Raw genomic sequence first — 24,936 nt, forward strand, 5'->3', positions numbered from 1 at the left:
AACGAAGCTGGGTCAGTATAGCCCCGGCGTACAGATCCTTTACTATAGACTCTGAGACCGTATGTTCATCCTGTGAGTGGGGAAAAGACCCTTCCCTTGGGTCAATCTCAGCCAGTCTCTTTTTTTAGGGGTGGGCATTTTGAACAGATTTTTTTATCCAAATCTGCATCTTCTTTTTCTCTGTTCTCCAGGTCTTTTTTTCTCATCTTGTTGCTGGGGAACTGTTTTTCCCCCTATTGGTATTGTTTGATTTCCTCCCCTAAATCTCTCATTGACTTTTAACATAGTGTCTAAACTCCTGAGACTTCGCCAATAGCCTCTGATATTTGTTTTGTCTATGAAATACTTGCTTGTTTAATGCTGCCTGTTGAACAAAAATAAATACAAAAAGAAACAAAAACTCTTCCCTCCCTCAAATTAAACATTTTACTGTAATTAAATAAATACAGGAGTGTGGTAGGTAGGAAAACAGTGCAAAATGACCTCTAATTATGGGTGTTTTTCCCCTAATTATGGCTAATGTGAGTATCTTTGGATACTGTTGATCTCAGTGCCCTCAGCACCACCATCTTGTTTGGCTTGTCTAGGAAGAGCATTACAGTAACATCTGAGGTACAAAATCATCATAGGATCTTCTCAGTTGCCTTGTTTCTGTCAGTTCAGATCCATAAGAGCTGTGAATCATCCTGGAAACAGTGAAGCTTAAGTTTTTCAAATTTCTTGAAATATTTAAAGCACACACACACACACACACACACACACACCTCTCTATCTTATACACTGAAGTTTCTTCCCCAAAATTGGTTTTCATACCCTTTACCAGTCAAGTTTTATGTCTTTTTTTTTTTTTAAAGATTTTATTTATTTATTTGACAGAAATAGAGACAGCCAGCGGAAGAGGGAACACAAGCAGGGGGAGTGGGAGAGGAAGAAGCAGGCTCCCAGCGGAGGAGCCTGATGGGGGGTTCGATCCCACAATGCCGGGATCACGCCCGAGCCGAAGGCAGACGCTTAACCGCTGTGCCACCCAGGCGCCCCAAGTTTTATGTCTTAATTAAGGTCTGTTTTTCTTAGAAGGAGCATATTCTAAGTAGAAAATAACTTGAAACCTTATCTTTTGAATATACATACCTTATTTCTTGGGGGACTGAGCCCAATTTGCAAAAATCTGTTCCAAGGTCAGAGTTTTTGTGTAGAACAAAGAACTATAAAGAGATGAGCATTCGCATTTTTTTCACTGCCCTGTGATCTGTCTCCAGCTCCCCCTTTCCCCGTTTCTCACTACTGCTTTTTCATTGGTCTTGCTGTTCTCTATAAACAGGGCTGGAAATGGTGAGTGCTAATTCAGTTTCTTAGCTCCATTGTCACCCTCTTGCACATTTATTTATTTATTTATTTACTTTTAAGATTTTATTTATTTATTTGACAGAGAGACAGCGAGAGAGGGAACACAAGCAGGGGGAGTGGGAGAGGAAGAAGCAAGCTCCCAGCAGAGCAGGGATCCCGATGTGGGGCTTGATCCCAGGACCCTGGGATCATGAACTGAGGCAAAGGCAGATGCTTAATGACTGAACCATCCAGGTGCCCCCCTCTTGTACATTTAAACGTAAGCAGATATCCAGTGTTGTCCTGATTGGTTTGGTGATTCCAAAAAAATAACTCCTCAAGTTTGTGTAACAAAAAACTTTGTGGCTCAATAACAACTTTATTGAGGAATAATTTATAAAACATAACATTCTCCCATTTTAAGTATACAATTCACTGAGTTTGGTAAATTTGCTGAGTTATACAACCAACACCATAATCCAATTTTAGAACATTTTTATCACCCCACAAGATCCCTCATGCCAGTGTACAGTTAATCCCTATTCTTGTGGTTCCCTTATTTTTTTTTTTTTTTTAAGATTTTATTTGCTGAGAGAGAGAGAACAAGTAGGGGGAGCAGCAGAGGGAGAAGGAGAAGCAGGCTGCCTGCTGAGCAGGGAGCCCGATACGGGACTCGATCCCAGGACCCCAGGACCATGACTTGAGCCAAAGGCAGACACTTAACCGACTGAGCCACCCAGGCACCCCTGGTTCCCTTATTTTTAACCCCCTATTGGAAAACATCAGGTGTCCTTGTCGCTTTGGTTAGGGATAGTAAAAGCACAGGGAATTTTAATGTTAGAAATTTTGTATGGAATTTCTATTGAGTCTAGTGTTTTAAACATCCTAGAGTCAAAAGGAAAATAGATGTGCTTTGTGGAAACAATTCTTTCCCATCCTTTCATGCAAGGATTTCAGAGTCTATGCCATGTAAGGCCGTGCCAGCTTCCTATAGTTTGATGTCATCTCCTGGAGTTTCTTGATGTCTCATCAACTTAGCCATTACAGTCTCAGGACTTTAGGCAGGTCTTTCTCTGAGACCAATTTGCATTATAGACCAACAACCCAACTCTGAAGCAAGAAATGATAGTACTTTACACTTGAGCAGTTTGTTCCAGACCTAAGTAATAATTTGCATAGGCAGTACTGAAAAGCAGTTTGGGGATGCCTGGGTGGCTCAGTTGGTTAAGCTCAGGTCTTGATCTCATGGTCATGAGTTCAAGCCCTGCATTGGGCTCCATGCCCAGTGTGGAATCCACTTAAAAAAAAAGGCAATCTAAAGGACTTATATGAATGGTAAATAGCTACAACATAATAGCCAAAAATACTAAAACAAAAATACCATGAAGATTAGATAGATGTCTTATTTTTCACACTACCCAGATTATTATCTCTACATTTTTTATTGTACATCCCTATCAGTGTGATGGGAGTAGGGGTGGGCGGGAGCACAGATTCTATTTATACATGACTATGTAAGATCTATAGATGTACTGTTGTTCCAGTGTATATACAAGCTAAATGTTGGATGAAATAAAGATTAAAAATACTACTTCAAATAATTACAAGATTACCATTCTCAGTTTGTCTTTTGGGAATCAGAAGCAAGTGGAATCCCTCTGCCCAACGAGGCCTTATTCTTCGCTTTTCTCACATATCCTGGTTAACAAAAATCTGTTTTATCATATCGAGATTAATCTGAAATCTTTCTTAAATTGGCCTTATGAAGTGATATTTCAATGTTGAAATGTCATTTTTTTTTTTTTTAAGATTTTATTTATTTGACAGAGCGAGCGAGCGAGCACATCAGCAGGGGGAGCCACAGAGGGAGAGACAGAAGCAGTCTCTCCACTGAGCGGGGAACCAATGAGGGGCTTGATCTAAGGACCCTGGGATCATGACCTGAGCCGAAGGCAGTGGCTTAACCAACTGAGCCACCCAGGCGCCCTGAAATGTCATGGATCTTAACTGTTAATGTTTGCTTGATTTATGACTAATGTCCTAAAATAGAATTTACTTTTTTTCATATTAAGTGGTTATAATAGTCCAGCCACACTTTTATGTAGTCACTGTCTTCCCCCACTCCATTTATCTGAAATAAGTCAGTTTTGGGGTGCCTCAGTCGGTTCAGCATCTGCCTTTGGGTCAGGTCACCATCCCAGGGTCCTGGGATCAAATACCATATTGGGGGGGGGGTGGTCCCTGCTCAGTGGGGGGCCTGGTTCTCCCTCTCCCTCTGCCACTCCCCCTGATTGTGCTCTCTTGTGCGCGCACGCGCGCGCTCTCTCTCATAAAAAAAAAAGTCTTAAGGGCACCTGGGTGGCTCAGTTAAGCGGCTGCCTTCTGCTCGGGTCATGATCTCAGGGTCCTGGGATCGAGCCCTGCATTGGGCTCCCTGCTCAGTGGAGAGCCTGCTCTTCTCCCTCTCCCACTGCTGCTCCCCTTGCTTGTTCTCTCTCTCTCTCTCTCTCTCTCTCTCTGCCTCTCTCTGTCAAATAGATAAGTAAAATTTAGAATTCTAAAAAAAAAAATCTTAAATATCACTTCTATTTCTTCTTAAATATCCTTTTGGAAGAGGAAATGAGATTCTGGTGGAAACAAAGTCTAATTTATAGCTTAATAGAGACCACTTGCAAACTATGTGATTTGGGCAAGTTATTTAAGCTCTGTGGGTACCTGGCTGACTCAGTCAGTAGAGCATGCAACTCTTGATCTCAGGGTCGTGAGTTCCAGCCCAATGCTGAGCAACGGAGGTTACTTGAAAAACAGTAAAAGCTCTCTGCACACTCCGTTTCCTCTTCGGTAAACTGGGAGGAAGGCGGTACTGCATCCTAGGATTGCTGTGAGAGTAAATACGCACATGAGCACATGGCGAGCGCTATGAGAGCATTTGTTAAATAATTAAATAAATATATTTGGTGGAATCCAAATACACTTGAGGAGTGGTTTTAAATTCACGCTTTTTGGTTGTAAATATATCTATATATATGTTTATTTTTATTAAATACTGTTAACATTTTGAGGGTTAATTTGGCTACTGTCATGAGGATATTGAAAAACAAAAATGTTAAGCCTACCATTTAGAGTTCAAGTATTTTTTTTTTCTTTTACATTTTATTTATTTAAGAGAGAGCACGCGAGCCAGTGTAGGCGGGGGGTGGCGGGGGAGGAGGTGGAGTGGCAGACTAGCAGACGGAGAGGGGCAAACAGACTCCATGATGAGCACAGCACCCAATGTGGGGCTTGATCTCACAACCCTGGGATCATGACCTGAGCCCAAATTAAGAGTCAGATGCTTAACTAACTGAGCCACCCAGGCGCCCCTCATATATTCTTTTTAATAAGAGAAGTTGCTGATAGTTCATTGAGGAAAGCAGAGATAATTCTTAGATTTGTAAATCAAGTAGAAAACAGCTTCATGTACTTTATCCTGTCTAATGTTTTCTCATTACTTTCATATTTGTGTTTCAGGGGTCTCTGGGGATAACTTGTTTTCCTATTCCCAAGGCATCTTTTGACAGTACTGTATCTCTTTACATTTGAGTTATTTTATTGATATTTGAGACAAACAGTAAATATACTGAATATTTTATTGAAATGCCTGCTTATTTCGAACAAACAAAAATATTTCTTATAAGGTTTTCCAGGTTTCTAGCAGTTTATTAGTGCAATTTCTGATTATTGTTTCTTTTTAAAAATTTTTTTTTATTTAAATTCAGTTTAGTTAGCATATAGTGTGAAATTGGTTTCAGGGGTAGAATTTAGTGATTCATCAGTTGCACATAACACCCAGTGCTCATCACATCAAGTGCCCTCCTTAATCCCCATCATTCAGTTATCCGATCCCCCAACCCTCATCCGCTCCAGCAACCCTCAGTTTGTTTCCCATAGTTAAGAGTCCTATATGGTTTGCCTCCCTCTGTTTTCATCTTTCTTTATTTTTCCTTCCCTTCTCTTTTGTTCATCTGTTTTGTTTATTAAATTCCACATTTGAGTGAAATTGTATGGTATTTGTCTTTCTCTGACTTATTTTGCTTAGCATAATACCCTCTAATTCCATCCCTGTCATTGCAAATGGCAAGATTTCATTCTTTTTGATGGGTAAATAATAGTCCATTGTGTATATATACCACATCTTAATCCATTCACCTGTCGATGGACGTCTCGGCTCTCGGCTCTTTCCATAGTTTGGCTATTGTGGACATTGCTGCTGTAAACATTGGGGTGCAGGTGCCCCTTCAGATCACCAGTTTTTATCCTTTGGATAAATACCTAGTAGTACAATTGTTGGGTCTTAGGGTCTGATTATTGTATCTTAATGTGGAATTTAAAGGATGGTTCTGCAGTTTAAAATGAGATGCTTTGGTTGTGATCTACTGAGTGCTGTATTTATGTTTTATTTTTCTTTAACTGCAGGTTACCTTGTCTATGAATTTGACAAGTTTTGGTTTGAAGAAAAGCCAGAAAGCATTATGTATTTCAACATGTATAGAGAGAAGTTTCATGAAAAGATTAAAGGACTCTTACTGGATTGTAATGTATCACTTACTTTAAAAATATGAATCATCCGTAGTATCTTCTATTTCTACCACATTTTGCACACACAACAGAATTTATATGTTGTAATAGAAATTATCTGATCAACTACACTCGTTATATATAATTTCCTACGAAAATATTTCAGAAATTCTATTTAAGAAAGCTAGTGGACAATCAGTGTATGTTTACAGTCGTTTATACACTGTCCTCCAAAGGTACCTTATCCTTCCAAAGATCCCTTCTGTAGAGGCCTGGAAACTACAGTTTGGAACTTGGGACTTAGCCCATTTAGTGTAAAAGTATAAATCAGGTATTTGTATTAAATTGGTTGATTAAAATGTGTAAGAATCAGTTTTCATTTTTATGTGTTGTAACTATCAAGTCAGCTCTTTTCAGATTTTTCGTGTTTTCGTTTGGAAATGATTGTTTTTTATTTCCTTCCTCTTGTTTTCTTCCCAGGTTAATTCGCAGGAAGAGTAGTTCTTCGTGGCTTTCTTTGGTTGCATCTCAATCACATCCCTGATGTTGCGTCATTAGTGGCAGAAAGCGTAGATGTGTCAGGATAAAGAATCATGTCCTCTTCCTTTTTGGTTTCTCTGATTATTTAGCGTAATAGCTCATGAGAGAATGACAGTATTAGTGACTGGCTTTTTTTGTTTTTCAGTACCACACTTGAAAATGTCGCAGTGGTATTTTAAAGCTGAAAGGCATTTTCTCATCTTCAGTATTTGCTTTTCGGTCCGTTTTTAGGAAAGAATGGCAGTTAGCGCTGGGCGTGAGGGCCTTTCCTGAGGCTTCTGTGCCGGGGAGTGTTTATGAAAAGAGAGATATTTGCTAAGAAAATCTTGACTGTATTCAAAGGACAGTGGCTATTTCCATAAAACTGTCTTTGAACTGAAACAAAAGGAAAACCTAAAGGTTTTTAAAAATACCCGTTAAACGTTGTTGGTTGATTTTACTGTTCCCTGTTGCTTCTTTTTGCTTTGCCTCCATCTGTTTCTAGATAACGGTGCACGGACTTCACGGTCCGTGGGATTCTACAGTAGCCTGAGGACGGTGACTGTGCACTTTGTGTAGCTTTATTCTCCTCACATCTCAGGAGGGCATCAAGTGCTGTCAAGGATTATATGGTGATGAGGTTCTAACGGGAGTAATTTCTTCCTTGTGTGTTTTAGACATTTGTACTCCTAGCAAAACTAAGAGTTTAAAGATAGGTTTGTCTGATTACTAAGTTCTTAAGTCCTACAGAAACCAGCCTGTTAAAGACCTCATTTAACACGATGAGAGGTAGCACATCCTTTAACGTGGTGTATATCACCGTGGTGTATTTAAGGACTGACTCCTGTGGTAGAGCAAGACCGGAGACGTGCGTATTTGTTCATGTCTATTGACAGACCTCTCTCTGCAAACTTGCCAAAGAGAAGAGCGATACAGAAATCCGAGTGGAAGATCACAGATGCAGTGTCGTATAGCACGTACACTGAAAGCACAGCATTAAAACTATTATTTTCTCAACAGGACAAAACTTTTAAAAACAGGGTTACTTTATTATAATCATGGTGGTTTAGCATCTCAATATCACAGGAATTTAAAAATTGGTTTCTTGTAAGAGACTTCTCAACCTTGGGATTATCTTTTTTTTTTTTTTTTTTTTTAATGTTTTCATTGCTTTATTATCCAGTTCTAGAGTTCTGGGAGATGTAGCAAAATCCTGGTAAGGATCAGGTGCTAACCATTAAAGTTCATTTTATATACTAAGTGTTTACTCTTACATGGAAAGCAATTCTGTTAGTTTAGTTTCCACGCTGAAAATACTTACCTTTATATTTTAGTCTTTCAATAGCTGAGGTCTTGAGCTGATTTAAACCTTTGTCAATATGCTTAATAAAGAATGATCCAACTATGGAAGGGGAAACTTTTTAAGTAAGTTTTTCCCCTTCTAGGGAGGAAAAAAACTTTAATGTTTTAAGAATGTCATTAGAAAGTTTGGTCGATAATATGTTCTTTAAATCATCTCTGTTTGTACAATATAGATGTTGTCCTCTTTTTGCTTAAAATAATCAGTAACCATTTCAGAAGTTCTGTAGTGAATTGGTCTAAAAGCTACCAATAAATTCTAACGTTTGATAGTCTGGAAGCCAAGCTAAGTATCCCCACTTGTAAATTAGATTGTAACATAGTGACATACATGAAAAGAAAAACATAACTGTATCTACCTTCCTACTTTTCCTTGCTTTCAACCTATGTGTGTTAGAATTTTACATAGTCTTAAAATCCATATTTAGAATCTTACCCGTTTCTATAATAATGAATGAAATACCAAAGTAGTGATAGAACTGAAGTAGCGGGAAAATTATGTTTGCTTTAGCATCAGAAAAGTGAATCGATGTTGAAACGAGTTATTGTATGTGCCAGATCGAAGAGAGTGTGCCAGTGACAAGAATAGTGTAGACAGGCAATTACACTGGTTGTAGTTCAAATATGTTCTGAAAGACAATCTTTAAGGAAATAGGAGAAATCAGGGGTTATCGGTTTATCAGTGAACCTAGATAGACCAGCCTCTCTCTGTATATAAATACGGTGGTATAGTTAGATACGAAATCAGTGTCTTACTGGCACCATTTTAGAAAACAAGATCTTTTTCTCGAAAATGCCCATCCTTGTTTGTTTTTTTCTATTTTAACAACCATTTGGATTTGTATGTATTTTTCTATGTGAAAAATATATGTAGTCTTCATTTTTATTCCAGTATTAATAATTGTTTATGTACTGTTTCTCCCCTTTGCATTCAGTGAAATTGAACTTGGTCAAAGATTTGCTCAAAGGAGCAGCATTACATGAGTGAAAAGTGGAATGCTCGTTGCCAGAGCAGGAGAGATCACACACTATCATGGCACAGAAGAGAAGAGATTTGGCTGGCAGGGCAGTAGTGTTTGTTTATTATCCTCCTTGAGTTAATGCTGGGGACCAGCAGCTATTTTCTCAGGATAAATGGTCCACCCAAGTTCTCAATGAACAAGTCTGGGGAGGCTTACTTTCCATTGTCACATTTATGAACCTCTCCACGCAAGCAGGTTGTTAACGAAGATTAATGAACTTACTAAACATCTGAGAGAAGTCATGAGTGAGCTTGTTTTATTTCGTTTTGTTTTCTGGCTTCAGCTTTTGACAAGAAAAAATTTAAATGTAGTTCAAGTAACACCCAACTATTATAGGGCGATTCTTTTTTTTTTTTTTTAATTATAGGACAGTTCTGTGTTTCTGTTAATGTATTAAAAAAAATAAGCAATGGCTTTCCCTGGGGGAAAAGTGCTGGTTGGCAACTTAAAGAAATAGATTTTTGTCTACTTTGGATACAACAATTAACTTCTTATGTAAAAGCAATAGTTGAAACGTGATGCCATTTTGTTCGGAATGTTGTGAACAAATAAAAAATGTGTCAAAATTGTTATAAGCCTTTCTGCTAATCCTTCCGTCTCTTCCCTTCCTCCCGATCCCGTATTTAAGTCATTTATGTTCATAAAATAATGCCTTCCTTATTTAATCCTTTAATCATGATCCCATAGAGTAAATGAGAATACACAGAAAATGTTTGACTTTAACTCATCCACTAATTACCTATTTAAGATGTTATTGGGCAACAACAATTGGTTATGAGACCAGAAAAGTAGATACCACTCCCAACCCTCATTCTTACAAAGAATAGGAATAATTCACGCTGCACTGCAGTATGTTTTACTTAACTTTGAAAGGTAGCTTAGATGCATTTTTATATTAATACATAGCTTCCTTATTCTGTTTATGTACAGCTGCAGAGCATTCCTGTGTGTGTGTGTGTGTGTGTGTGTGTGTGTGTCTGTGTCTGTATTTTGAATTAAACAAAAATACTACATATGTCACTGGTTGGATAGAGCAAAACCAAGTACTTATTAAAGTCAGTACTAATTATTGCTTTAAATGTATGTATTAGAAAAAAGAATGGCTAAAAATTAAAGACAAAACAGTCATCTCAAGGAGTTTGGCAAAGAACAAAATAAACCTAAAGAAAATAAAGAAGGAAATACTAAAGGCAAGAGCCCAGATGCATGGAATAGAAATGCATACCATAGAATCAACAAAAGTAAAAAGTTGTTGCTTGGAAAAGACTAGTAATACTGATAAACCTTGGTGACATAAATTAAGAATAAGGAAGAAAGCAAATAATGATATATCAAGAATTAAATATGAAACGTCACTACAGTTCCTGCAAACAGTGAAAAGAAAATATATTAAGGATAACCTCAAAAATTTGAAAATTTAGATCAAATATAAACATTTCTAGAAAAATACGCTTACCAAAACAAAAGTGTACAAATAGGGAAGCAAAAAGTCTGAGCACTGTTAAGGGAATCAGCAATTAAAAATCTTTCCATTAAAACCCTACAGTTGTACGGTGTGGCTTACACTGACTGGTGAGTTAACACATTTAAGAATAAAATAATGACAGTTTTCACAATCTTTTCTACATAATGAAGGGTGGACACCCTGTAATTCGTGAAACTGTCATAATCTTGATGACTCAAAACCAACCAGAACAGAATGAAAAAGAGTAATTATATGCCAGTGTCATTTTAGATGCTGTAATGCCAAATAAAATAGAAGCATACTGAAATCCAGAAATAAATATATTTAATCAATAATGAACTACATTTAGATACACTGTTTCAATGTGTCACCAATTATAGCTCAGTTGGGTTCATTCCCAGGATAAAATTAATGAAATTTACCACACTAACGTTTGAAAATCACATAATCTTTAAAGTTGCAGAAAAGGCATTTGATAAAAATTCAACATCCATTCATGTTAAAAAACTTAGCAAATGAGAAATAGGGGTTCCCTTAATTTTACAAAATGTATTTATAAAATAATAGAAAATATATTTAATGGTAAAACATCGGGATCAGAATTAAGAAAGGATGTCACCACTTGTCTCCGTCTGTTTTTGCCACAGTAACAATGTGTAACAACCAATCACACAAAAATCTTAGTGGCGTACAAAAAAAGCATTCCCTCCTCACACATGCGTAGGCTAAGCAGGTAGCTTTGCTGCTCACAGCTGGATTCAGCTGGCCTTAAATTCAGGTCATGGGTTCAGTTCCTGTCAGCTGCGACAGGAACCTGTGATCTACTCATCTGGGACCAACGGGCTACCTGAGGGATGCTCTTTCATTGGCAGCAGAAGCACAGGAGCACGCCCAATGGCTCACAGATATTTCAAGCCTTTGCTCACATCATGTCCACTCACGTTCCCTTGGTCGGGTAGCAAGTCACACGGTCAAGTCCAACATCAATGGAACAGGAAATGTACCTGTTAGGGCTAAGGAGTGAACATTTGATGAATAATCCAAATTGTCACAGCACATCTATTCAAAGTCAAAGTCGTGCCAGGGTCCTACGTCGTGCAGTAAAACAAGTGGATGGAAAGAAAGTTATTCATAAAAGATACAAATGCGTACATAGAAAATCCAAGGGAATTGATCTGATATCAAGGGTAGAGGAGGAATTTTTGATCAGTTATCAAGGGTGATCATTTATCAAGGGTGAAGGATTCTGGCTAAACCTATTTAGCCTGATTCTTGTTAAACTGGGCCTTTGAAGACATGCCTAAGAAAGGATTTAATAGAAAAAAACCAGCTCAGAGGAGCCTAACTACAGTTTGATCAAGGGGGAGCATCTTTTCACTACTGCCTATTGCCTGACAGCAAAGAAAGAAACTTTTATGTTTTCTTCCGTATTCTTGATAGAAACATGCTACTCTACGGTTGTGGTTTGTCTTAGTTTGGATTCCCCCAGAATCAGACCTTGAGATAAGGATTTGTCATTCATTAGGGAGGTGATCTCAGGAAACACTGGTAAGGGAGTGAGGGAATTGAAGTCATCCCATAAAGGGTTTTGTATTAAGCAAAATAACACTGTGTAACTGGATTTTGAGTCCTTGGGTGATGGTGAGCGGACTAAAGTATTTATACACAAACTCTCATTAGTCACTGGGCAGGGGCTGCTCCCAGGGGTGTGTTATTTTCCGTTCGGCTAGTGTGCCATGCGCAGGCGCACACAGATGGCTCTGTGGGCCGGAAGAAGACCCTATAGAGATGCTGACACAACCGGAAGTCAGGCCGGCACGCGCTGGAGTGGTGAGATCAGAGTGACAGGTGAGGGTTACTGCAGGCATCGGCTGCAAGACCATTATACAGGTAACAACAGGGGAAATCAACGCTAGGGAAACCTCATAAAGTCGGGAAAAAACACAACGGTAGGTAGAATGTGGAGCTGCTGAAAACAAATAGAATGCTGCCCGACAGCCGGGGGGCTTCCTGGGCCTCCCGCCATTCTTTGTTTTTGGCTTAAAACAAGCCTGGGCTTTGTCATATACCTCTTTTTTAATCTCTTGTTTATTCTTTTCCTAATTTTTCTGCGTTTGGTTTGTAGGCATGAGAAAAAGGTTACTGCCCGTGTTAATGATGAATTTAGCTTGGCTGGGAAGATGCCATGAAGATTAGTTTTTATCTCACTAGGCAGCTCAGACTGTTCTTCTGCCTAACCAAAGGTACCTTCTGGCTCAAAACTTCTGTAATTCTGGGATAGATATCACAATTCTAATAACGATACGCCCTGATTATAGTGTCTTAGATTAGAAGTTGTGATAAATGCCATAAAATATAGACTCCCCAAATTAAAAATCTGTACCAATTACATTTAAAGTAAGTTTATGCCTATTGATTCCAAAGAACTTCACTTGCTATTGGGCAGTTTTGTAATCTGGGTGAACTGCAAGTTTTACATTCAAATATAGATCCAAAATGGCGAACCTTCAAAGGTATTAGCAGTACTTTATTGAATATATTAACTGACAACTGGGTTAATAAATTAAAAGGAAACAGCATTTTCCTTGATAACTGTTCATTTCTATTTATAAAGATAAAACGCACCACTCAGTTTTTCTCTCCTGTTAACATGAATTATAATTAAAACATGTTAAATTTCTTCATATTCAATCGTAAGACTCACACCCTCTCAAAACAGCCAATCGAATGGAGTCACTTATTTGCACATGGCATGCACCAGGGTGCACACTGAGCATTTTGTTTTCTCCTTCCTAAAACACTGAGAATAAAAGTCACAAGAAATAAATATTAACTTTTCTTCAAAAAGTCCAAAACTCACTCTCTCAGAATTCCTTTATCGTTTTAGGGTGAAATCAAGGGAAGAGGCGTTTTGTTTTCGTTTTTGATTTTAGTTATCCGGTCAGCAAAGATTCCCACGGGTGTGTTACCGCCTTTTTCTGAAGAATGATTATGTGGCACAGTCCACGGTCGGCCCTGACTTCATCAGTTCTCGCTTCAGCTGTTCGAAGCACACAAACATAGTGACGTTCCAAGATCCGAGTCGCAAGAAGGAAGGTACAAATCTAGAAAAGGGCATGTCACCATTCTCTGAGTTCGTTAGAATCCTTAGAGCTATTATCGCACAGACAGCTTCCCTCTTCTCAAATAAATGCACTTAAAAGTACCTACTCCTCACCGTCCCAGGGATGGCTAAGATAATGTTTCATCTAGCTGTCTAATACTGCTTCAGAACAACAATGATCACGTCTATCCAAATACATAAACAGCCTTCATTCCCACCACACCAAAGCACGTGTCCTTTCTGAAGGGGCATTTCCCAATAACTCTCCTTTTTTGAGGAGTGGGGAAATTTTTGCTTTCTTTTGCCCTGCTTTCTGAATGGGAGGTAGGAAACTGTTGAAAGAGGAAGTGGAGAAAGCAAAGAAAAATCGGTGAGTAAGTGGACCGTTTTCCAAAGTGAAGAAATTAGTGCTGTCCAGATGTTGGCAGTTCTTGGCTTCAGGTTGTCAAGGAGCTAAGTGCTTTTTTTTCTTTTAGTTTTTTGGGTTTTTGGTGGGTTTTTTTCATTTTTTTAAGATTTTATTTATTCATTTGAGAGAGCTTGAGAGCTAGAGAGAGATTGAGAGAACGAGTAGGGGGAGGGGCAGAGGGAGAAGCAGGCTCCCTGCTGAGCAAGGAGTCAAACGTGGGACTTGATTCCAGGACCCTGGGATCAGGACCTGAGCCATAGGCAGACGCTTAACCAACTGGGCCACCCAGGCACCCTTTATCATTGTTTTTTGTTGTTGTGCAGACCAAATGATTGATTTTGAATGCATGTTTGTAGCGAAACATTCCAGGGGGGGAAAGATGTCATCAGTTAAATCTGCCTTGGATAGATTTTTTTAAAGAGATCTGGCCTATAAAAATCATGAACCAAAGGTTTTGGTTTGTTTGTTTGGTTGGTTTTTTTAGGTCTCAACATATTTCTCCTGACTCCTGGATGTGTGTGTGTGTGTGTGTGTGTGTGTGTGTGTGTGTGTGTGTATCTTAATTGCGGTATGATGTTCATAAGTTAACCCTTTTAACCATTTTAAGTGTATAATTCAGTAGTATTAAGTACATTCACATTGTGAGCAACCATCACCACTACCCATCTCCAGAAACTTTGGTCATCCCTAACTGAAACTGTGCCTATTGAACAATTATTCCTGGGCACCTGGGTGGCTCAGTCAGTTAAGGGTCTGCCTTTGGCTCAGGTCATGATCTCAGGGTCCTGGAATCAAGCCTGGTGTCAGGCTCCCTGCTCAGCGGGAAGTCTGCTTCTCCCTCTCCCTCTGCCCCTCCCACTCATGCTCTTGCTCTCTAATAAATGAATAAAATCTAAAAAAAAACACAAAAAAACAATAATTCCCTACCCTCTACCCCCCTCTCAGCCTCTGTAACCACCATTCCACCTCTGTCTCTATGAATCTGACTGCTCTAGATACCTCACATAAGTGAAATCGTACAGTATTTGTCCTGTGTCTGGCCCATTTTATTCAGCATAATGTTTTCAGGGTTCATCCTTGTTGCAGCATATATCCCCAAAAGGTTTCAAGTTTGAAAAAAAAATAAAAGTATTGTTAAGCAGTTAATGGTTAATAACTGAGATATCCATTCTAAATGAATTTTATAATATATTTCATTTGAATTAATGTATCATTAGTGTTGATTATGGTGAATCGAAAACCTTGTGTATGGTGCATTTATGCTTATTTTATAAAGTCTGAGGCATTGCCTTACAATTTTAAAGGGTTAGTGAAGTTGCTATATTATCACCAGTTTAATCCTTATGCTGTGTATCCATACGTTAGTTCCTACTGTATTTTCTTAGGAAGGTGGTATCCAGTGTAATACTGCTTAATGGGAAATGTGGTCTACTACATAATACTAGCGTCAAGGTGAGTATAATAATTATCTAAACCACATCATTTTCTGCATGACTTTCCTAGGTCAGTGGCAATGATTTTTCTCGAGTTTTACTTTAATACAATCTAAAAATCTGAGTTCATCAAATTAAAATAGTGAAAATTCTAGCAATCACACTACTGGATATTTACCCAAAGAATACAAGAACACTAATTCAAAAGGATACATGCATCCCTATGTTTATAGCAGCATTATTTACAATAGCCAAGATATGGAAACAGCCCAAGTGTCCGCTGACTGATGAAGATACACACACACACACACACACACACACACACACGGAGGAATAGTATTTAGCCATAAAAAGAATGAAATCTTGCCATTTGCAGTGATGCAGATGGAGCTAGAGAGTATTATGCTAAACAAATTAAATCAGAGAAGACAAGTACCATATGATTTCACTCATATGTGGGATTTAAGAAATAAATAAGCAAAGGGAAAAAATAAGAGAGAGAAACAAATCAAGAAACAGACTCTTAACTATAGAGAATAAACCGATGGTTACCAGAGGGGAGGTGGGCAGGGAGATGGGTTAAATAGTTGATGAAGAGTAAGGAGTGCACTTGTGATGAGCAGGGGGTGATGTGTGGAAGTGCTGAATCACTGTATTGCACACCTGAAACAGAACACTAACTGGAATTAACTAACCGGAATTAAAATAAAAACTTAAAATTAAAAAAGTCTTTTAATAGTGAAAATCACATCTTGTTTTCTTGTAGCCCTCTATTATGCTTTCCCTCCACTTCACAGTTCTCTAGCCCTGATCAGGCAAAATCCTGTCCATATTCCCAAGAGATTGGGACCAAGGGAAAGGTCACTGAATTTAAGTGAGCCTCTGATCAAGGCTGAGAACATTTTAAGATCACAGTTTTTCACTTTCTGGCCCAGTGGAATTGGCGGATTGGAGATAGTTATGGCAAGGAAAAATAGACACTAAGCATCTGGCATAGACTAAGGTCAACTATTTGGATAAGACAGCATCCCAAAGCACACAGATAGCAGGAACACAGCATTATAGACAGAGAAGACCATATCCTACCCTTTGAAAAAAGCCAACGGTCCTTCCTTAGTGAGCATTGTCATGGCGCAGTTGGGCACACTCGTGTACTGTCCTGGGGGAGAATTAACAAATCGGGTTTTTACCACATCCACTGGCGAGGACAGGACTGTTGTGCAAAATCCGGCACTGAGAGCTGACACGAAGTGGCAGGGTAAGTCGTCTAAAATGGATCAATGAAACAAGTCAGCAGCAGACTTTTGGAAGAAGCTTCTAGTTTTTAGTTATCTATCAGATCCTTGGAAACTTGATGGTATCAGGAGACCAACGTGGATGTCTTATAAATAAATAAAATTATAATCAGGAAGGTTTTACTTACCCTTACCAAAAAAGATGACAAAGAGTACATGGCACAGTGGATTATAAGTGTTTTAGGAAAATACCCCGTGAGTCTGCTCTGTGCGCCCTTCGGGAATGGGTTAATGCCTGAGACATAGGCATCTAATAGTTTTTCATTGAATTGAAGTCCTTGCCCAGGGAAAATTTCAATGTCTCTAGAACCTGTTAGACTATCTTAGGAACCTGTCCAATGGTACTACTTTTTGGAGGAAAACACTGATGAGCTCCTTACGTAACCAGCTCATTTGGATATAGTGTGGGATGGGCCCACCTCCTGAGTTCTGCTGTATAAAGAAGCAGCTTCTAACTGAAGTCCCGGATAGTAGTATTAAGTGAGACTAATGCTGATGTAAGAATATAGTTACACTTTCTTTTTCTTGCAAAAAAAATTGTTGCAGCAAAGCTTCTAAAACTTAGTGTTTTGGGGTTTTGTTTTTTGCTTCAAAGTTCTGTCTAGTGTTCAAGATTACTTAACTTTTTAACTGTTATAAATAAGGGATTCAGTACAACGTGGCTAGCGAAGCTCCAGGATGAAAATGTAAATGTGCAGACCCACAGGTTACATATCTAAGAGGAAGTTACCTGCTAGGAGTTTGTTTTTCACAAGGGCCGCCTTCATTAGGTCATAGGTGACTAGCTCTGTACAATTGATGATGACATTTCTTGTCAGATTGGGAGTAGTCCCTAGAAAAAAGAAAATGTACAATAGCTCCATTATATGATAAGGTGCTAACAGGATATATATGTTTTAATAATTATCAAATTCGCCTTGAAGTCACTTACCCTTCCAAAGGCCTGTCAGGCCTTCGGTCGTTGCTATGATCCTGTAAGCGTGGTAAGTCCCGGTGTAGCGAGGTTTGAGGCCATGCAGATGACTCTGCGCTTGAAGTCGGACCTTCACGACCTCCGTGGGTTGCCCGATGAGCACCGCCACTCCTCCAGTCGTCAGACCAGCTGCGATCTTGCTTCCTAAACTAGCTGTTGCTATCCAGAGAGAAAAGATATTTGTCAAGCAAAAAGGAAAAGAAGAGGGAAAAGAAATGAAGACCCAGAGTGCTACTCTATGTCACTTTAATTTTCGTATTACTGTATCTTTCTATCTTTTCTGTTTCCCTCAAGCTCGTGCATGTGCTGACCAGGTACTGAGTCTGCGCTGAATCACCTTAGGGCTAGCAACGTCCAAGTTGACTGGAACTAAAAATAAATAAATAAAGACTTTCAAGGACAAAGAAAACACAAATGCCTATTTAAACAGTGCTTAGTTCTCTCCTATATTTAGCTCTCTTTTTCAGTATTTTCCAACTGGGAGGAGGTACCAGTCACCAAGGATGCTTAGACTTCCTCTCGTCAATGGTAATATTCATTAGTGGATTTAGGGGTCTTAGGAAAGTCCCAAGTGGGCAAACTGCCCCCACATGGGATGCCAAGTGGTATTAGGCTATAACCCATTACAAAGGGAACAAAAATAAAAAGAAAGAAGCGAAGCAAGTATTTTTTGATTTGAAAATTTGAAAAATAAGCTTAGGTTTCTCAAGACAGATTTATTTAATAAACTATAAATAGTCTTGGAGCTTCCCTCCACTGTGCTCATTCCTAACATTAAGGTATGGATCAAGCACATTTTACTCATCAAGGACTTTCTCAGTCTGTTTCCTAGTCTGTAAAACAGAGATAATAATATCTATCTCATAAGAGTTATTGTGTGAGTTAAAATAATATTAACATAGCACATAATATACTGTCCTGCATACAGAAAGTAAGTTATTTTCATAACCATATGATTGTACTCTTTTCTCCTCATACTTGTCCAGGAGCTGAGCATATAATAGATAACCATCTTTTAATTGGCAAGGTCACGTGATTACAATTCCCTTCACTTTGGGCCCGCATTTATAATCTTATTTCGATGCATTCATCCTGTCCTCCAGTCCCCTTCTCATTTCCCTGTCAAGCCCTTTGAGAGAGAGGCTATATTTTCTGGCTTCATTTCTCACGGCCCTCCTCAGAGTTCCTCTTCAATCCTCCACAATCCAGCTTCCATCTCCACCACTCCCCTGTGATGTTTTGGCGAAGGAGACCCACGGGCTCCTGTTGTTAGGCACACCCATCACCTTTCAGTCCTTTCCACACTAGATCGCTCCATCCTACCGATGGTTCGTCCTGTAACTCCCTGGAGTCTGGCCCAGATATTTCTCCTAAGCTCATGTGTTGACTGGATGTTACTTGTTGACACATCTTCAAGTAATGTCTTACCTTCCCCCTAAGACAGTTTCCATATTCCTTCCCTCCTTGAGTGGTACCTTTAGCCAGAACCTCAGAGGCCATCCTCCATCCCAGCCTTTCCCTTACGCCTTACTGCAGCTGCCTACCAAGTTCAGTTAGTTCACTTCCTAAATCTTTCTGATCCCTCTTCTCCTTCCCTATTGCCATTGTTGTAGCCTACCCTGATCGTTTCTTACTTTCTAACTTACCCCTTCTTGCCTTTTTCCTATACATCTAGATACTGCTGCCAAAGTGATCTTTCAAAAATATAAGTGGTTTATGGCACTTTCCTGCTTAACATTTTTCAATGACTTCCCATCACTGTAAGGACAAAATCTAAACTTCTTAGCATGGTCTGCAAGGTTCCTTGTGACCTGGTTCCCTCCCTGCCAACATGTCCTCCCTCTCTGCCCTGTGTGTTCTTGCCACTCCTCTCTGAGCCTTCGTACATGACCTTCACTCTACTTGAAAGGCTTTTCCTTGCCACTTCACCTTACTACACCTATCGGTCCTTCAAGATTCTATTCAGACATTAGTTCTTCAGGAAAATCTTGCCCAACCATGCCCCCAAGGCTAGGTAAAATATTCCTCTTCCATGTGCCCAACATCCTGTAATTACTTCTCACAGAGCATGTGTCATAGTACATACTCATCTATTAACCTATTTACAGCTCATAGCTCTTGCCTAGACAGACATCTATAATCTATGCATCTAACACAGTTTCTGGCACATGGCAGCTCAATAAAGCTAAGGAAATGCATGGACTAGGCATAACATACAATACTGCCAAAATATGTCCTATTAATTTAGTATATAAAGTACTCAACAATTGGTTAGAACAATCAACTGTGAAGAAACTACCAGAACGCACAGCTTTACGTCCTTTGTGATTCTTCTCTTGCTACATCTACAGATAGGACAATGCAGTATTGATCTCAGAGCATCTAGACTTTACTTTGAAACTGTGTAGAATAAACTCATTATATGTTTGTATAGCTAATATTTATAACTTGTCCCATAAAGCTAGATAATCCCAAGGCCACTTTTTCTTTTTTTTCTTTTTAAGAAAAGCAGACTGCTACATGCAGCACCTCATCGGATGTGTCTGGAGCCTTGGAAGCTTGACTACCTTACATTCTTCTGCAAATGGACCTTGAGAGCTTGTTTGGACGTTCTAGCAGGGGAGCTCAGCTACTCCTATACCCTTGACCAAAGAACGATCTTCCTCTATCGGGGAAGGTCATTGTCCTTGACGATTTGGGGAAATTCGAGTTAAACATTATTCTGCAGCTCATCCACCTTTAGATTGATGTCCAAATTAGGCCCAAAACTTCCATGACTGACCAGGTGATTTTTATAAGTATAAATCTGCATCTGAAAAATCGATTTTGCACATTTCCTTTTCTTTCTCTGAACAATGAATACGAAGCTAATATTGGAAGTCTGCTTGCAAATTTGTTAGGAAGACCACTATCCTGCATGTAACATTGCTTGAACAGCAGAGCTGAGCCCAGCACATGTCTCTATCTGCCCCTCCCAGGAATGCTCATTGCTTACTTTCTTTCCCTGTGCTGAAGAACTCCTGCACGGTGTCATAGAGGCCAATCCTAAGAGAGGCAAAGCTTATTTGTCTCTGGAGACCAGCAGGCAGTCCACTATAGAGTTTCATTGGTCCTTCTGTTTTTGCCAGAGTGGTGATTGTTCCCAGGACACCTTTATACCTAATGGCTTTGGAGGTCTGGCATTCACCTTGAATCTGGAAATGAGAAAGGTACGGGTCAGAGGAAAGTGAAAATTGAGTAAGGAGGTCCTACTTGGTGAGGAAAAAACAAAGACTGGCAACAGGCTGTCCTCTGTGGAGAAACCTTAAGCCAAGATTTTTCTCACTGTTTTCAGTTCCTTTTCCCTTCTCAGCATCTTCTCTCTCTCTCTCTCTCTAGAGAGAGAGAGAGAGAGAGAGATTGAGCTACAAGGTGCATTTTGAACATTCCAACCCTCCCTGTATAAATCCTCCAGAACCCCTAAGCAGTAGATGGGAAGGTGCCCCTACCAAATTAAGGAAGGCAAAGAACCTGACTTGTAAACTCCGGAGAGGCTGGTAGTCTTAGCTCCTAGAACATTTAGTGCACCCTAACTTTGGGGGCTCAGGCAGTAGTCATGGTCAACCTATCTTCCGTGGCTTCTTGCGGTTCTTCTGTTAATCTCAGAAGCTCCAGTTTCCCACCCGAATGAATCCAGGTCTGTGCCAAGCCCACACCGTTAAGGGGGCCACCCGCCCTACCTGAGGATTACACCAAAGCCGTTATCAAAAGGGCGCACAGAATAGGTGTCCCCTCTCTGCCCTGAGACACCTCCCCATCATCTCGCTCGCTACCTGGAGCCGGACTTTGGCGGTGTCCAGCGGGAAGGTGATCACATCCGCCGCACAGGCCGCCACGCCGGCTGAGAAGATCTTGACCGTCATCGTCGGGCGCACGTCGGAGGCTGTCGGGCCCACCATCTTCGCTCCAAGGCGGAGCGACGAGCGGGCGCAAGGACGGAAGGACTCGGGCCCCCACAAGGTGGGATTTCTCTCTGCCTTTCCACTCCTGTCCCGCCGGGACAGCACACCGGCTCGCTGCCTTCGGGGGAGTGCAGCAGAGGGGCCGAGCCGGGCGCGAGTGCCAGGAGGAGCCGGGGCGCAAAGGCTGCCAGCACCTGTGCGCCCTGCCGGCGCGGGGGCACTTATGTAGCGGGCCATTCCGGGGCGGCCGCTCGCCAGGTCTCGGCGGACCCGCGCGTGGGAGCGGGAGGGGGCGTGCCCCGGGGCTCCAGGTCCCTCCCACCCGCGTCCTCAACGCGCGCCTGCGGAGCGGCTCCCCGCGCGAAAGCCCGCGCCGCGCACCGGGCCGTCTGCTCTCCGCGTGTCGGGGGCGGGGCACCGCAGCGGGCACCCCCGCACCTGGCTGCGTGCCCTCCGCTGGGACACAGAGCTGCTGGGGGCTCCCTAAACAAGCGCGATCTCGGGTATCCTGGTAAAGAGTCCTGCCGAGCTGGAGCTCTCCGAAGCGAGAGTGGGGCGCCCCTTTAATTCCTCTGACTCCCCTGGAACCTTGCAGGCATCTTCTCGGCTTGTTTTCCTCTATTAACTTCTCATCTTCCTTTCTTCTTTGCAACCGCCAAATCCAGACCCGGAAAAATCCCAGGCAGAAACCAAGAACACTCAGAACTTTTTTTTTTTTTAAAGATTTTATTTACTTATTTGACAGAGACAGAGACAGCCAGCGAGAGAGGGAACACAAGCAGGGGGAGTGGGAGAGGAAGAAGCAGGCTCCCAGCGGAGGAGTCTGATGTGGGGCTCGATCCCAGAAGGAGGGATCATGCCCTGAGAAGAAGGCAGACGCTTAACGACTGCGCTACCCAGGCGCCCCAACACTCAGAACTTTTGAAAAAAATAAGGTGTTTCATTTGAACATTTTGTGTAAGAGGATGTCAGGTGAGATGATTTACATACTAGAAAGCAAATAGCAAATGGCTAAAGTGCTATATAAAGTGAGATGTAACTTACTCCTTCTAATTTCTTTTCTTAGGAGAGTGCAGTGGAAAGGACATTGTCAGGTCCCTCGGCTGCAGCTCTGCTGCTCCCCTTCCCTGGGTTAGTCATCTTTACCCCCACTTTTTGCTTCCTTCTGAGTAAAATGCGTGTCCAGATACGTCCCCAGGTGTGAAATCTACTGCTAATTTACCTAGAGTGATGCATTAAATATTGCAAAGTGTGTTTGATGTGGGAGGAGGAGCTTTTCTTACTTCTGTCATTGTGCAAAGATTTATTGTGAGTGTTCATTTATTCTTTTGGTTCAAGAGCAGAGAAAATGAGGTACAAACCCCCTAGAGAATAGTTTCCAAATACCCTGTGAGAACAGGCTGTATGTACTGTATGTACTGTACTGTTCAAGAAGCCATTCCTGGGGGACTTCCAAGGGAGGCATGCTTGAGGGATGTCGAGGAAGTCAATGGTCAAGGTAGGATGGGCTCTGGAGAAACAGAGGGGAGAGGTGACAGTGGGTGTTCTCTGCAAGCAGCTGTTGAAATAAAGAGCAGCTGAGGCAGGTAAGTGGTGCGTATGAAGGCAGAGATTTGGGGAAAGCAGGGCGAATATATGGGAATGTGTTCTGTGGGCCTGCCTGAGACACTGGGTGATGGGGAAGAAGGAGAGAGCCAGGATAAGAAGATGGTAAAAGATGAAATTCTAGAAGCCCAACAAGGCTAGCTTGAGGGTTGACCCTGAAAGTCTGTTCCGAATGTGGATTTATGTTATCGCCTCACACGTGGACAGTACTTTGCAGTTTGTAAAGTGCTGTCACATAAATGTCGTATTTAATATGGTAGACAGGACAGCCTTATGAATGATTGGATATAGAGCCAAAGATTTTTCAGAGATAATTCTAAGTTTAAGAACACGGGTAGTAGGTTCAGTGATGGTGACAGCTGATTGTCATGAGATGGTAACGAGAGGTGATTTTAGGGGCAAGAAGTTGAGATCAGCTTTTAGAGTCTTAGAATTCTTTGAAGAGAGGGGTGTTTATCATAGGTAAAAAGCTACCATAGGAAACCACGTATAACATGCTAAAAGAGCAGGAAAACAGAACCAGGAGGCATTTGAGAGTCAGCAATATGGATGTGATGAAAGAGGGTACACTTTAAACGGCACTGAGAACAATAGGACTAGGCAAAGGGTCATGGGCCAAGATGTGGGGGTACCCAGAGTTATAGTCTGGGAATAAGGGCCTCGTCAAAGGTAAAATTTTGGTGTATCTGGTCATGGAACCATGGTACTTGAGAATATAATTCAAGGAAGGGTGGGGTCTTGACTAGCATGAAGTTTAGAAGAAATGTCGAAAGAGGACAGAAATGAAGAAAAGCCTGTAGGGTTTGGCTCTAACACTATTGGTCACCTTAGGGAGTGCACCGTGGTGGAGTCATTAGGGTGAGGCTGATGGCTAAGCAGAGATTGAGAATGTTGGGTATAGTGTGACTAGATGTAAAGGGGGGGCATTTTTCCTAGCTAACTCTAGAGAGTTAGCTATCAACTGGTTAGTCCTCAACCCACAACCCGACCCTAACCTGAATCGTTCACAATGTTCCACCTGCAGTGGTTTTAAAGCATAATCACACATTCCTCCCATTAAAGGGTGAGGGTCCATGTCCCTTCCCCTTGCATCTGGGCAGGCGTGTGAATGCTTTAACCAACAGAGTAAGACAGAACTGATGCTCTGTGGTTTCTGAGGCTAGATCATGAAAGTCCTTTCGGTTTCTTAGTCGCTTGGAACATTTGGAGTCCTGGGTCACCATGTAAGAAGCTCCTCCGAGGTGTCACACTGGAGAGACCCCACGTAGACACTTCCAGCCCTCCCCACCAAGGCGCCAGACATGAGAATGCAGCTATCTTGGATTCTGCAGATAAACGCACGTACCCGCTGATAGCCACGGAGTCATCTCTGTCCATGTCACAGAAGAATCATTCAGCTGAGCACTACCCAAATTTTTGACCCATGAAATTCTGAGATATAAGGGAATGGTGGCTGTTTTAAGTGGGAACACCACCTTTACTTTTTTGAGAAGTTGGGGGTGGCATGCCCTGTCTCTTCGCCCTTTCCTCCGACACCACTGCTTCCTGATGAAGCGTTGGAGGCGGTGCGTGGGTATGGACTTTTTAGATTTGGACTACAGATTTTGGATTTGTACTATACGGTACATTTTTGAAGGAGAAACAGGGCAAACTGAAAGTTGGTTTGCTTCCAGGAGGCGCATGTTTGCATGTTTCAAAGGCGGGGTATGATAGGGGCGCCTGAGTGGCTCAGTCCTTAAGCGTCTGCCTTTGGCTCAGGGCGTGATCCCAGAGTCCTGGGATCGAGCCCCACCTCAGGCTCCTCCGCTGGGAGCCTACTTCTTCCTCTCCCACTCCCCCTGCTTGTGTTCCCTCTCTCGCTGGCTGTCTCTCTGTCTGTCAAATAAGTAAATAAAATCTTAAAAAAAAAAAAAAAGGCTGGGTATGATA

General features: G+C 41.2%; 2 protein-coding genes across 6 annotated transcripts in view; one reads left to right on the plus strand and one right to left on the minus strand.

Moving 5' to 3' along the window:
- Positions 1–9,150, plus strand: part of ELMOD2 (ELMO domain containing 2) — a 31,271-nt gene extending 22,121 nt beyond the window's left edge. For all 3 annotated transcript variants that reach the window (XM_087866466.1, XM_087866467.1, XM_087866468.1), the window contains exon 9: positions 5,782–9,150. In XM_087866466.1, the coding sequence (XP_087722592.1) occupies positions 5,782–5,927 (146 nt within the window). In that variant the 3' untranslated portion in view covers positions 5,928–9,150. The remainder of the gene's footprint in view (positions 1–5,781) is intronic.
- A 4,009-nt stretch (positions 9,151–13,159) lies between these two features.
- Positions 13,160–21,399, minus strand: UCP1 (uncoupling protein 1). 3 transcript variants are annotated; one of them, XM_087866351.1, is made up of 7 exons: positions 21,274–21,399; positions 20,457–20,655; positions 18,719–18,721; positions 17,420–17,614; positions 17,219–17,320; positions 16,280–16,460; positions 13,160–13,352 (listed from the first exon to the last, which is right to left on the minus strand). In XM_087866351.1, exons 1-7 carry the CDS (start codon positions 21,397–21,399, stop codon positions 13,238–13,240), a joined length of 921 nt encoding a protein of 306 aa, XP_087722477.1. In that variant the 3' UTR covers positions 13,160–13,237. The 3 variants fall into 3 exon arrangements, with proteins under 3 accessions (XP_087722477.1, XP_087722478.1, XP_045654591.2); XM_087866352.1 differs by lacking the exon at positions 18,719–18,721; XM_045798635.2 differs by lacking the exon at positions 18,719–18,721 and having other exon boundaries at positions 17,420–17,620.
- Between the last annotated feature and the right edge of the window lie 3,537 nt (positions 21,400–24,936).

This window comes from Ursus americanus, chromosome 13 (assembly GCF_024610735.1).
Source record: "Ursus americanus isolate L20-20 chromosome 13, mUrsAme1.1.p, whole genome shotgun sequence".
Classification (NCBI taxonomy): Eukaryota; Metazoa; Chordata; class Mammalia; order Carnivora; family Ursidae; genus Ursus; species Ursus americanus.